The sequence below is a fragment of the Elgaria multicarinata genome, chromosome 5, assembly GCF_023053635.1.
Source record: "Elgaria multicarinata webbii isolate HBS135686 ecotype San Diego chromosome 5, rElgMul1.1.pri, whole genome shotgun sequence".
NCBI lineage: Eukaryota > Metazoa > Chordata > Lepidosauria > Squamata > Anguidae > Elgaria > Elgaria multicarinata.
In genome coordinates, this window is record NC_086175.1 from 90789339 (window position 1) to 90802540 (window position 13202).

Genomic DNA, 13202 nt, shown 5'->3' on the forward strand with positions numbered 1-13202 from the left:
AAGAGGGAAGTGTAAAGCCAGTGCGAAGGGACTACTGGGCGCTCCAGTTTAAGGAGTTGTGCGCGCTTTTCATTTGGGCAAAGCCTTTGGAGGTACTCCCTAACCGCGCAGCCTGCTCGCTTTTACACCCCTCACCCCCGTGAAGGTTGCCTACTCCGCTCGCTGGAGTTCCCAAAGCAGGCAGCGAACAACGGGAAGGCCGCTTTATAGCTGCCTGAGAGCTGCCTTGGCACCCAAGGCGGTCCCAGGTCCCACCCCGCTCGCTCTCACCCGCATAGCGGAGGCCTCTCGGCCAGCCAGGGGAGGAGGGGTAAAAGCGCTCATGCGCACCAGCCGCGTAAGGCTATAAGACAGAGGGAGTGAGCCGCCGAGCTGGCGCCTGCGCACAGAGCCCCGCGCGTGGGGAGGGGGCAGCCATGGAGCGAACGAGCAAGGGAGGGTTTATCGGGCGGCCGATTTTGATTAAAATATTCAAAATGGCGGACGGAGGAGCAGCGAGTCAAGATGAGAGTTCGGCGGCGGCGGCGGTGGCAGGTAATCATTACTGCATTTTACATATTCATATTCATACTCGCACACGCGCCCCCCCCGCCGCCCGCCTTCCCCGCTTAGCATAATTTATTAGTACTCAGGATTATTATAATTAACGGCACAGGAGGGAGCTGGGGGGTAGATGCCGTGCGGGGAGAAACGAGAGTCAAGCAGACACACACGCGCGCGGGCACGGGGGCGACGGGGGGCAACGGGCAGGATCCCCCACCCGCGCCCTCAGAGCCCGGCTCGGGCAACTAGGCCGAGCGCTGCCGCCGCCGCCGCCACTATGAAGCTGCTTTACATATTCATATGCTCTATAATAATAGCAGTCGCAAGAAAAAAAGGGGGGCGGGCGGCGTAGCAACGGCAAGGTGGGGGGCGTTGGTGGAGAAGAAGGACCAACTGGTGGGCGCACAGCGTCCTCCCCACAACCTCTCTTTTGGTCCCCGTGTGGAACCGCACCCCCGGCCCCTCTGGTGTCGCATTGGACGGAGCAGGGGGGGGGAGGGAGAGAAATGTATTTTTCAGAGTCTCGGCTCCCGTCCTTCGGCAGCCCCCTCCCCCAGCTCGCACCACCTCATCTCACCAAGGCAGCCTTATTTCCCCAGAGGCCGAGGCCTGCGCGCCGAGGGGTGTTTGGGGTTGCACTCAGGGTGGGGAAGCCTGGCCTAAGGGAAGGGACAGGGTCGCAGGCTGCTTTAAAGACATTTGCTTTCCTCCTGAGGCGTGTATGTGTATGGGAGGGGGGGTTAATACAAATTCCCTTCCTTGGAGGCTGTGGGGTGCCCTATAGAAAATTTGATGGGGCGGACAGCCCGCCGCCCAGAGAGAGTTTAGGTTTGCCCTGCCAAATCTTCCCCTTTTCCTCTGTGAGATGGGGGAGGTTTCTTTCAATGGTTTGTGCCGGGTCATAATGGGGGTGGGGGGTGGCGGCGGAGGGAGAGGGCTCTTAACAATACCTTGACCCCCTTCCCCAGATATTGGATGGCAAGGTCAGGGTTCTGCGGTGGCTGGCCGCCCGCAAGCGGAGAGTGGCTGCTTTCTAATTCTCTTTCCCTCACCCCCTCTCTCCTCTCTACCTCTCATTTGAATAATGTCTAATTCGGGGAGGTTTATATTATTGAAATGGCCGCCCGGCTTTCCCCGCCTCTCATGTTTAGTAATTCGGGCCTTTAATAACAGCCACTCAGAGCCCAATGCCGTGTTTATATTTTACATTCGCCCCATGTGCTTTTGTGGTTCAATATGATTCTTCTTTCTCGCTCTCTTGCCTTTTACATTTTCTTGGCAACGAGCAGGGCCCTGAGATCAAACCCAGGCTGTATGGAGGGGAGGGAGGAAAGCTAGGCCCGGACGCCTTTGGCAGGCGCTTAGGCCTCACTCTCTGTTGCTTGATTTATTTACTAATAACCAAAATGCTCCCCCCACCCCAACCCGACAGCAAAAACAAAACCCTCCTGGGGCATGAGCAGCATCAGATCTCACAGTTTCTCCTTTTCTCTCTCATATGCCTCAAATAAGGGGCTTATTTTTAATTTATAGGCAACAACAGGAGTTTCTAAAGCAGCTCCTTCCAGATCAGTGTGTGTGGGGCCTTTCTTCTCCCTTTGTCCTGATTGACTTCTCTTTTTTTATGAGGAAAAGAACATTTTCTCACTTGTGTTTACTGGGTCTGTGAAATCTGCAGTACACTGAAAATTAACAATTCAATTTATTGTAATGAGTTAAATACAGAATATATTGTGATGCAGCGCTAGAACGGATGACGGTTTAAGCCCATACTACACTTTCTGTGCAGTAACTGGAGATGGTATCAAAAATAACTTTCATCTTCATATTTAGGGCCTATGTGGACAGTGTTGTTTTTATATTTTATCATTGCTGTTAGCTTTTCTTTGAAGCTTCTTTGAAGTGTTAGAGCTGTAGTGAAAAACCAGGTGAACAGAAAAATGAAGAATGTTTAGTTTGTTATAGTTGATGAAATTAGAAACATTCAGGGTTTTTTAGCATCAAGAACACTAATAAGGCATAATACCTAGTAATGGTGGTTCACTTTTTAATCATTTTGAAGATGTTGGCTTTTTAAAAAAAATTGTTAAGACTTTACAGATTTATGTAGTTCTCATTAGTGACCATTCTCTTAAGTTGGTGCAGAAAAATAATCTGACAGCAGGATATTTTGTAGTATCTATGTCTGATTAATATTAAACACTCCTTGAAGCGTGACTATGAATTGCATATACAATAACAACCAGCCTTTTTGTAAATTTCATTAAAAATGTTAAGTAATTTGCCTGCTGTCCTCTCCTGGTCTCAGAAAATAGAAGGCTAGAACATCACAAGAGGGGGCTGTACAAGATGTAAGCAAGATAATTCAGATGATATTGGCGGACAAAATGTAATATGATTTTATGCTTGAAAAGCGTATGTTCCTGCACCCACTTCTTAAGATGTGGTCAAGCTGGTGATGTCACTGGCCAGAGGACAAGGTGCAGTTAATTTGATTTATTGACCTGGAGTTAGGTGTAGTGGTGAAGGCTTCTCATAGGGAAACCATTTATCTGAGGACAATTTCCTTTATAGCTGCAATTGAACCACTGCTGAGGCCATAGACATTTTATCCCAGATGATAAAAATGTATGTCACATCTTGCAAAAAAAGTCAATGTAACTAACAATTTAATAATTTTCAAGGCCAGATTGCTAGATGCTGATTGGGTCTGTTAAGGAAGAGGTAGGATATAAACCCAGAAGTCTAGCTTTTCTGTTTTTATACCAAATCTGATAATTATGGCGCCCATGGTTTTGCTTAACTTTATCATGCTCAAGCCCATTACCATAATTATCTGAAATAGATTGTAGACTTAATATTACTATTTTACCAGGATGCTTTCTCCAGACAGGGTGCAAGTTTAATTTCGTATCAGCCATTGTTTCTGATACCTGGCTAAACTGAAGTTCCATTAGATTGCTTGTATGTAGCTTGTGGGAAGAAAAAACCCACTTGGTTTCTACCTCAATCCAGAATGGTACATTTATTATTCTGTCCTCTCTCATGGCCCTTAGGCTGCTGGAAAGAAACTTGAGTGTTCTTTTCTATTGCAATTTTCTCTGGGCTTTAACTCAAAATGTATCAAAAGTTTTGCTGGCTCACATTACTGTTGCTTAGTTTGTGACATTAATAGGGCCCTTGATAGGGCTTGTGATATTAGCAGTTGAGTTTTTTAATTGTACTTGCTGGCTAGAAGAAAATCCACTTGTGCTATTACTATGCAATTTCATACAACATTAACTAAACAACCTTGGCTACCAAACTTTCTAGTTGTTGCGATCTGAAACTTGCATTTTGTATAAAAGGGGAAGGCAACATGGGGCTCTTTAGATGTTTTGAACTGCAACTCCTATAATCCCTTACTATTGAACATGCTGGCTGGGTCAGATGGGAATTGTAACCCCAAATACCTGGAAGGTACCAGGTTGTTCACCCCTGTTATCTAACCTCTGGTTGGAGTTTTATATTAATTTTAAAGGCCGTTGGTCCTATGCATGGTATCCTTGGAGGGTAAGAGTCTCAGAACAGTTGTGCAGCATGTGAGAATTCTGACCAATTTAAAAACAACAACAGACAACAGGTGAAGTTGGACTTTGCTAACTTTATGGTAAATTATGGAATTGTCAGTAAAAAATCCTGCATGACATTTACACCACCAGCGGAATGGATTTCCCCATCCTCCTTGCATCCCCACATGCACCCACAAATCTACTTTGGAAGTTGGGGGATCCTCTGGAAAAGATTGAGTGAAGTGTAGTGGGGCGGAGAGGAAAGGCAACATCTAGTTGTTTGAGTGGAAGTCCACTTGTGTAATGTTGGACGTAGCACATTAAGTGGTATGGAAGAACAATCAAGCTACGTTGGTCTAGCTTCCTAATTTTAAAAATTATTGGTCAAAATAACTATGTACACTGCCATATATAGCTTTGTAGAGCAGTTTTCTCCCACCTGGTGCAATCCAGATATGTTGGACTCCAGTGCCCATCAGCTGTGGTCAGTGATAAGGATGATGGGAGTTGTAATTGAAGGTATCTAGAAGACTACAGGTTGAAGAAGGCTGGTTTCAAGCTTTTTAAGCCACTGTTGACACTTTCTGCAGTAATTTAAAATTCACCTACTTTAATAAGTGTGATTGAACCTGAAGTAGGGACATTTCTTGTAGTAAAACCCATAAGGAGTTACAAAGGGTGGCAGTGTCTGGCCTAGTAGCAGCCTCCATTGTTTCTTAGTTGACTGCTGGGGCAGGTGTAGCCCATATGTTGTAGTGTTCCTCTTTGCTGAGTGAAGGGCATATACAAAACGTTAGGGGGCATCATGTTGGGGAACGCTGCAGTATGCAAAGAGGATATCAATGCCATCTGACCTGCAGATGTGGTAGTCAGGATACACTGAGGATCCCTCTCTTTGCAACAGTTTAAGTGATGTAGTAACAGCAACTGCCATATTTTGTATAGCAGATGGGCTTTCTCCCAGTTGAGATTATGACCCACAATTTAGGAATCCATGACTCTCCAGCATTTTTCAGTGTTATTTTGCAGTCTTGAAAATTGTGTTTACCTTGTCAAAGAAAGTACTTTTAAAAACAACAACATTGAGAACCATGTGTTGAGCAGAGGAAACATCTTGCATTGTTCTAGTAACTGAATTTTAATCTTGAACCCACTAACCTGGGAGTAAGACCAATTGAACTTTGGTCTACATCTGAGTAGGCATGTTTAGGGATGGGGAACCTTGGGTCTGTGGCAGTCCCACATCCCCACCCACCCCCATGGAGCCTCCTTTGATTCCTTCAGGGGCTCCACCTCCTGGAGCAAACTGTGATTGGAGATAACAGCGGGAATTCTCCTGCACATGACATATGCAGGGGACTCCGCACTGGTACCATTGTTATATCTCTGATCAGAGATAACTCTGGGGATGCTGGCAATAGAGAACTTGACTAGCACTGGGAGAAGCTGCTCCCAGGTGTAGCTTCCCCTGGAGCAGGTGAAGTCCCCAGCTCCAGACTCAGTCACAGTGAACTACAGACTCTGTCATGGTGACTTTGTCTGTGTAGTGCCTTCTCCCATCAGGAAAGACCAGCTGCCAACTCAGATAGGGAAAGTGTGTGCACAGTGAAGACGGTCTCAAGCTGAATGACATTGGGGTGAAGGAGTATGGTAGGTTATTTGGCCCCACCCAAAAAGTGTTCCCCACCCTAATTACACCATGCTCACACTTTAACTAGCATTTTGAAAAAATGTTATCAAATGTCTGTCTTCCTCCCTACCCACCTTTTTTTTCCCTTTCAGTTAAATTTGACGCAGCTATGTTTACCTTTTGGATGAACTTAACTTTGGTGCTTAATATTGATATATGAGAGTTGTGAGCTTGTCAGGTACTACAACTTTTAATGAAAAGTTGCGTGAATTTTGGAAGCTCCCTGAAAAATCGTGTCATTAACCCACAAATATAATGCTGCTATATATATATTTTTGATGTTCTTGTTTCTGGGCCACAGTTCAAAAATTACCATTTTATGCTACAATCAATTAAATAGGTTACAGAGAAAGAAACTGCATATTGATACCAACAAGATGGGGCAAAATGTACATTCAAAGTATAACAAATGCAAGTTATTTGCTCCATTTGTACAGTCCCCCCCCCCCCCAGATTTAGCTACATATTGAAGCAACTGCTTCAGTTGCTATCTCTCTAATTGATGTCTCCTTAATGGTAATTCCCAAGCAGCTGTTGATTTTTTAAGAAAATATTTCTTCAACCTGAAACATTAGAGATGCCCTGTGTTTCTAAACAATTTCAACAAGATTTGCAGAGTTGTGCTAGAATGCATGTAGCCTGTCTGTTGACCAGGCAGTTTTACTGTCTTGAGGCACAATCCTATGCATGCTGGCTGGAGCATGCTGGAAGTTGTTGGACTATTTCTGTCTAAATATGCAAAAGATTGCACCCTTAAGTATATGAAAAGGCACTTGAACACGTGACTGGCCCTTATTATCTCATGATTTTCTAAATTTAAGTTTCTAGCCTTCAAGCAAGGGGCCAAGTAAAAAACTTCATCAGCTTAAATTGGTGGCTAAAGTTTTTCACATTCGAGGTGATAATTCCAGAACAGTAAAACTGTGCACCCAGCAGCAATTTAGAAATTGCAGTGTTTATGAAAATGATATAGATGATAGTAAAAAACCCTAAATATGTAACTTGCTCTCACCTTCAGTTCACATTATCTTTCTGATGTAAAGCCCAGTGCTGAATAAGTCACCCATCTCTGCAGTAACACAAACACTTAAGAGGAAGAGGTAGTAGTTTCTCTAGAGTCCAGTATCTCCAGAGTGCCTATTGATATGCCACTTAAATCAAATCAAACCCTGGTCCACCTCACTTGATTTTTGGCAGATGCTGCAGCTAGTGGAAGATAACTGATATAAAAGTGAGAGACATGGGAAGAAATCACATGATGTAGGGGTACTTGGCTAGACATAGAGGTCATGTTTAAGTTTGTAAGGGGGAATAGAAGGCGGTGACATTAAGGTGGCGGCAAATGAGAGATGCTACCAGGTCCATGCTAGGCTGAAATATTCAGAGGAGAATAATTGCCCTCAGAGTGGAATGACAGTAGTATCAAGAGGGGAGTAGCAATGGAATGATAGTATGAAGCATAAAATGACAGCTCCAGGATAGATGGATACACAGCATGTCTAGAATGAAAATCAGTAAGATGATGGTGTGCATTTTTGAAATGGCATCAGAATGGTGTCTGGAATACAATAACAGTGTGATCAAAGTGCAGAAGGTAAAATGACAAAGTACAGAATGGAATGACAGTCTCCCACAGAAGACTGACACTGTCCAGTGTGAAATAGCATAGGATTATCCCATGGGCATTTCATTGCTCTTCCACCCATCTCACTTGAACTTCACTGTGAGGACAGTTACTTCCCTCTGCGGACTTCTTTTCTATGACAGTTCTTATGTTCATTTCCCATGTCTTTCTCTTTTCAATATAACCACTTTTTCATGTCTGGTGTCCTCACTGATCCCATTCCCTATGGCATTCCCCTATTTGTGTTTATCCCTGTAGCTCTAGCTGAAGTGCTCCTTTCCTTGTTAAGTGGCTTCTGTGTATGCTCCCTAAAACTAACTTGTACATAACTGTTGTCAATTCAATGTAATGGTTCTGTAGTAATCTGTTTTAGTGCATCCTGTATATGGAAAACAGATCTCTGAAGACACATGAAGTCCTGGAAAGAAACAGGGAAAAATAGTATAGGGTAGGATATTCAGTAGGGCCTACTCTCAGGTAAGTGTGCATAAGTTTTAACAAATTAGATAATTTCTTACAGTGGTCCGTATTGTAATTATCAAAGGGTTTTGTTTGTTTTACAAAACTTAGCTGATGATTTGGGAATGCAACTTGTTATTTGGAAATATTTGTCTTGTTTTGTTTTTCTATAATATCTCTTAACTACTTCTATATCTTCTGTCATCCTTTGTATCTTTTTTAATGTTAAAATAATACAAATATATGATATTGAAGAATTCATTTTTTAAATAAAGTTTAACTGAATATCCAATGTTCTTATTATTTAATTTCTTATGGATATTTATTTTTTGAGCCTTTTTTAAAAAATGAGTTTCTTTTGATCCTGGGTTATACTGAGGGTTATCTTCTGGCCAGGATCCCAAGACCTAATGGTATTTTTCAAACTTTGGTAGATGGAACCCAATGCCATATCACAAAATGTCTTTAAAACTCCCTTCAGTTTCAAAATTGGTTTGCCCTAGGGTCAGAGGGGTGCTGCTTTAGAAAGCCAAGCCAAAAGCCCCCTTGGTAGTAGGAACTAGCTGTGTGGTTCTCTGGAATTTTTCTCAGTTTTCCAATTAGGTCTCTTTAGGGTACAGCAGATTATAGCTCTATTTCTAACACTAAATACATCTGTAATTCAGATAGCCTACCATCTTATATAAATATAATATATACTATGTTTTGGGCTTTATTTTTATGTTTCTATGAATTGTGTACACTGCTTTAACATCTTTAGATGCAAATGGTTTATAAATACTTGCAAATATATATAAATAAATAGTACAACTTTGGCTGCAATCCTATATCCACACTTGGTTATACATCTAGTTTGGATGACATGACAGCCCCCATGGGTTATTTAACTGTCACGTCCATGTAACACATGCCCTCTGTGATTATGAATATGCAAGTGCCATCTGATGCTTGTCTGTGTCATCCAAATCCAGGTGGCAGTGGCTATTTGAGAGTTAAACAACCCTTGCATAACTCACAAGTCTACTTTAGGTTATGCGAGGGTTATTTAGTTATCAAATAACCCCCGTCACCCATGTTCGGATGTCATAACAAGCCATGGCAATCCCCTGCTGGAGCTTACACATTCATTACTGTGCCCAGCATGTGGTGCAGTGCCCTGAGGGTTAATTAACCCACAGTGGACTGTCGTGTTGTGTGAACTGCCCCAGTATATTTTATGCTCTTAAAATAAAGTATATTTAGATTTGTTAGGAAAGCTCCAGTTTACCCTCCCAGTATCTGTTCTTCCCTTACATTTCTATCCTTGAATCATGAACAGGTTAGGTGGATGTTGTTCCACTTAGGAACAATGTGTTCTACACCTTTTCCCAATTTGGGGATGGAACAAATGTGTCTGCTTTTGTGTTGCATTGGCTTGTACTTGTTTTGAAATTGGGAGGTGCATTGTTCACTCCAACTGCCAGTTTGTGGTCACTAACTCTTAATTTATTGAGAACTGACCTTTCTTGGTGGCTTTTCTAGTAGATCCTTCTAAATAAATTCACAAAGGTTGCCCTCAAAGTTTCACTGTGCTGTGTTTTACTGTACCTCTGCCATTCATTTGTGGTCTGTAAATCAACTTTTATATTGTTTTCCTACCAGGTTACAATCTTCACTTGTCATAGATGACCTGGCAAGTGGTTGTTAACAAGGCTGTGCTACAGAAATATTTGTGTAGGGATCTGTAGTAGATCTCCTGCTAACTTCATTACTACTTTCTAGTGGATTTTATATTGTTGTACTGTTTTGTCTTTTCCAGTATCTTTTATGCTAGTTTTTGTAAGTTATTATATTTTGTTTTCTTGCTTCATTAGTCATGGAAGCTTATCTCAGCCAAAGATATACAAGCACGGGTTTGTGTTAGCAGGTAGGCTAATCTTTTTGTTTTCTGATGTCTTGCTGTGGGAGTCTGGGCTGTGCATATTGTGGTGACTCAGAAGTAGACTGTTTTTACTGTAGGTTAAAGCAGATTTGACCCCTCTTCCATTAGCCAAGCCATTCCATGCATAGACTAGCATGGTCCTGGAGAAGTTTTATGAATATTGCCTATCTTGTGAATAACGTATTCCTGTATGTTTTTTAGTGTATCCAATTAAAAAGAGGTTTAAGTCTCTGACCAAGGAGGGAGGCAAAAGTGCAGGAGTGAAAGAAGAGGGAGAATATATAAGGTGCACTCAAATGCATCTTATTAAGCCTGATGTGTTTCGAGTACAGGGCACTAATAAAACAAAGCAACATCCTGTGTTTTCTATGAGCTCTATTACAAAGTGATTCCTGAAACACATTGGATTGAATATGTTGGAGGTGTTCTTGCCTCTCTCATTAACAGCAACATAATTTAAGAGTGATTCTTTCAAAGTTTGTTACAGGCTCAGATCACTGACTGCTTTTGTTCCAGAGGGTAGGACCTGGAATTGTAAGAAAAAGGATTTAGACCAAACATTATGAAAAACTCCCTGATGGTACTAACTGTTCAACACACTGCTTTGGAAGATGGTGGGTACTTTTTTCTTAGATATTTTAAAGCAGATACTAGATTGCCACCTGTTGAGGTGCTGCAGTAGTGGATTTCCTGCAATGGCAAGGGATTGGAATAGATGATTTTTAGCCTCATCACTGGATTATAAAATGTGGAGAATTAAATGCCATTTTCAGAAATATTTATTTTTGCTTGTATTAAACTCCAAGGGAATCTAGAGCTCAGTACAAATTTCCAGGCTTCTGGTATTGTGCAAGTTCTGGTGCTGTTCACATCCAGACACTGGGAGATCCCCTGTACGTTTAAAGGGGTACATAGAACTTGGAATTTCAGCAAGAATAGTTTTTTCCCCGTCAGAAATCTGCGATGATATGAGAAACTGTAACTGGGGGGTGGACTCGATTGCCTTATAGGCCCCTTCCAACTCTGCTGTTCTATTATTCTATGATTCATAGAATTGGAAGGGGTCACAAAGGTAATTTATTCTGACCCCTGTTGTTGTTGTTGTTGTTGTTGTTATTATTATTATTATATTTATTTGTATCCCGCCTTTTGCCCAATGCTGGGCCTCAAGGCGGCCTTACAAAGTTTAAAATATACATGCGGGCGGGGGGAGGGAAACAAAACCATGAACAATTAAAAAATACACAACAAAATTATAAGACATTAACGTAGATAGAGGGCTGGATTATTCTCCAAAGGCCTGCTTGAACAAAAAAGTTTTAGCCTGCTTCCGAAAGCCCATCAAGGAGGGAGCCAGCCTAGCTTCCCCAGGAAGAGAGTTCCAGAGCACCGGAGCAGCCACTGAGAAGGCCCTCTCCCATGTTCCCACCAAGCGTGCCTGTGAAGAAGGTGGGATTGAAAGAAGGGCCTCTCCAGAAGATCTCAAAGCACGGGCAGGCTCATAAGGGAGAATACGTTCTTTCAAATAACCTGGACCCGAACCATATAGAGCTTTATAGGTCATAACCAGCACTTTGAATTGTGCCCGGAAACAGACTGGAAGCCAGTGGAGCTGTTGTAACAGGGGAGTTGTATGCTCCCTGTAACCAGCCCCGGTCAACAATCTGGCTGCAGCTCTTTGAACCAGCTGGAGTTTCCGAACACTCTTCAAAGGCAGCCCCACGTAGAGCGCGTTACAGTAATCCAATCGGGATGTAACTAAGGCATGTGTCACCGTGGCCAGGTCCAACATCTCTAGGAACGGGCGCAGCTGGCGCACTAGCTTTAACTGTGTAAATGAACTCCTGGCCACTGCTGAAACCTGGGTATCCAGGCTCAGGGCTGAATCCAGAAGTACACCCAAGCTGCGGACCTGCGTCTTCAGGGGGAGTGTAACCCCATCCAACACAAGCTGAATCCCTATTCCCTGATCTGCCTTTCGACTGACCAGGAGCACCTCTGTCTTATCTGGATTGAGCTTCAATTTGTTCGCTCTCATCCAATCCATTACTGCCAACAAACACCGGTTTAGAACAGAAACTGCTTCCTTGGAATTGGGTGGAAAGGAGTAGTAGAGTTGGGTGTCATCAGCGTACTGGTGGCACCGCACCCCACAACTCCGGATAACCTCTCCCAACGGTTTCATGTATATGTTAAATAGCATGGGGGGACAAAACAGAGCCCTGAGGGACTCCACAGGCCAATGGCCAAGGAGTCGAACAGGAATCCCCCAGTACCACCTTCTGGGTCCGTCCATCCAGGAAGGAATGGAGCCACTGTAAACAGTGCCTCCAAGACCCATCCCAGCAAGGCGGCCCAGAAGGATACCATGGTCGATGGTATCGAACGCCGCTGAGAGGTCCAGCAGAACCAGCAGGGACACACTCCCCCTGTCCAGTTCCTGGCGAAGATCATCCACCAAGGCGACCAAAGCTGTTTCTGTCCCATAACCAGGCCTGAAGCCAGATTGAAATGGATCTAGATAATCCGTTTCATCCAGGAATCCCTGGAGTTGGGAGGCCACCACACGCTCCAATACCTTGCCCAAAAATGGGAAGTTGGAGACTGGCCAGTAGTTATCCAGTACAGTGGGGGCCAAGGAGGGCTTTTTCGGTGTGGGTCTTACCACTGCCTCCTTCAAACAGGCTGGGACCCTTCCTTGGCGAAGGGAGGCATTGACCACTCCGCTTACCCACTCAGCCAGTCCCTCTCTGGCAGCTTTTATAAGCCAGGAAGGGCAAGGATCTAGTATACACGTGGTGGCTCTCAGCAATCCAAGGACCCTGTCCACATCATCGGACTGTGCAAATTGAAAGGTATCCAATAATACTGGACAAGCAGGTGCCAAAGTTACATCCACTGGATCTCTAGGACAACTGAAAACATTTGCTCCATCTTCAGTGTGACAGTCCCTCAAACATTTAATGATGGAAATCATATCACTTAATATCTCCTCCAGGCTAAACATGCACAAACTCCTTCAATCTCTCCTCATAGGATTTAGTATCAGGCCCCTCACCAGCTTTGTCACCGTCTTCTGGACATGTTCAATTTTGCTGATATTCTTAAACTGTAATGCCCAGGACTGGACACGGTACTCCAGGTGAGGTCTAATCAAAGCAGAATAGAGTGGTAGTATTACTTGTCACAATCTGGATATGATACTTCCGTTGATGCAGCCTAGATTTGCATGAGCCTTTTTAGCCACCCCATCACATTTCTGGCTCTTGTTTAGCTTGTGGTCTTACTAAAACTCTTACTAAAATATTTTCTTATTGAAAAGAAAAGTCTTTTTCGTGTGTACTGCTGTCAAGTCAGGTATCATCCATCCCGTATTGTACACCTGATTTTTCCTACTTAAATGCAGAGCTTTAC

At 43.4% G+C, this 13202-nt stretch overlaps 1 protein-coding gene across 3 annotated transcripts in view; it reads left to right on the top strand.

Moving 5' to 3' along the window:
- Positions 1–450: 450 nt before the first annotated feature.
- POU2F1 (POU class 2 homeobox 1) overlaps positions 451–13202 on the top strand; it is a 121448-nt gene continuing 108696 nt past the window's right edge. For all 3 annotated transcript variants that reach the window (XM_063126794.1, XM_063126796.1, XM_063126798.1), the window contains exon 1: positions 451–534. In XM_063126794.1, coding sequence (XP_062982864.1) covers positions 477–534 — 58 coding nt within the window. In that variant the 5' untranslated portion in view covers positions 451–476. The remainder of the gene's footprint in view (positions 535–13202) is intronic.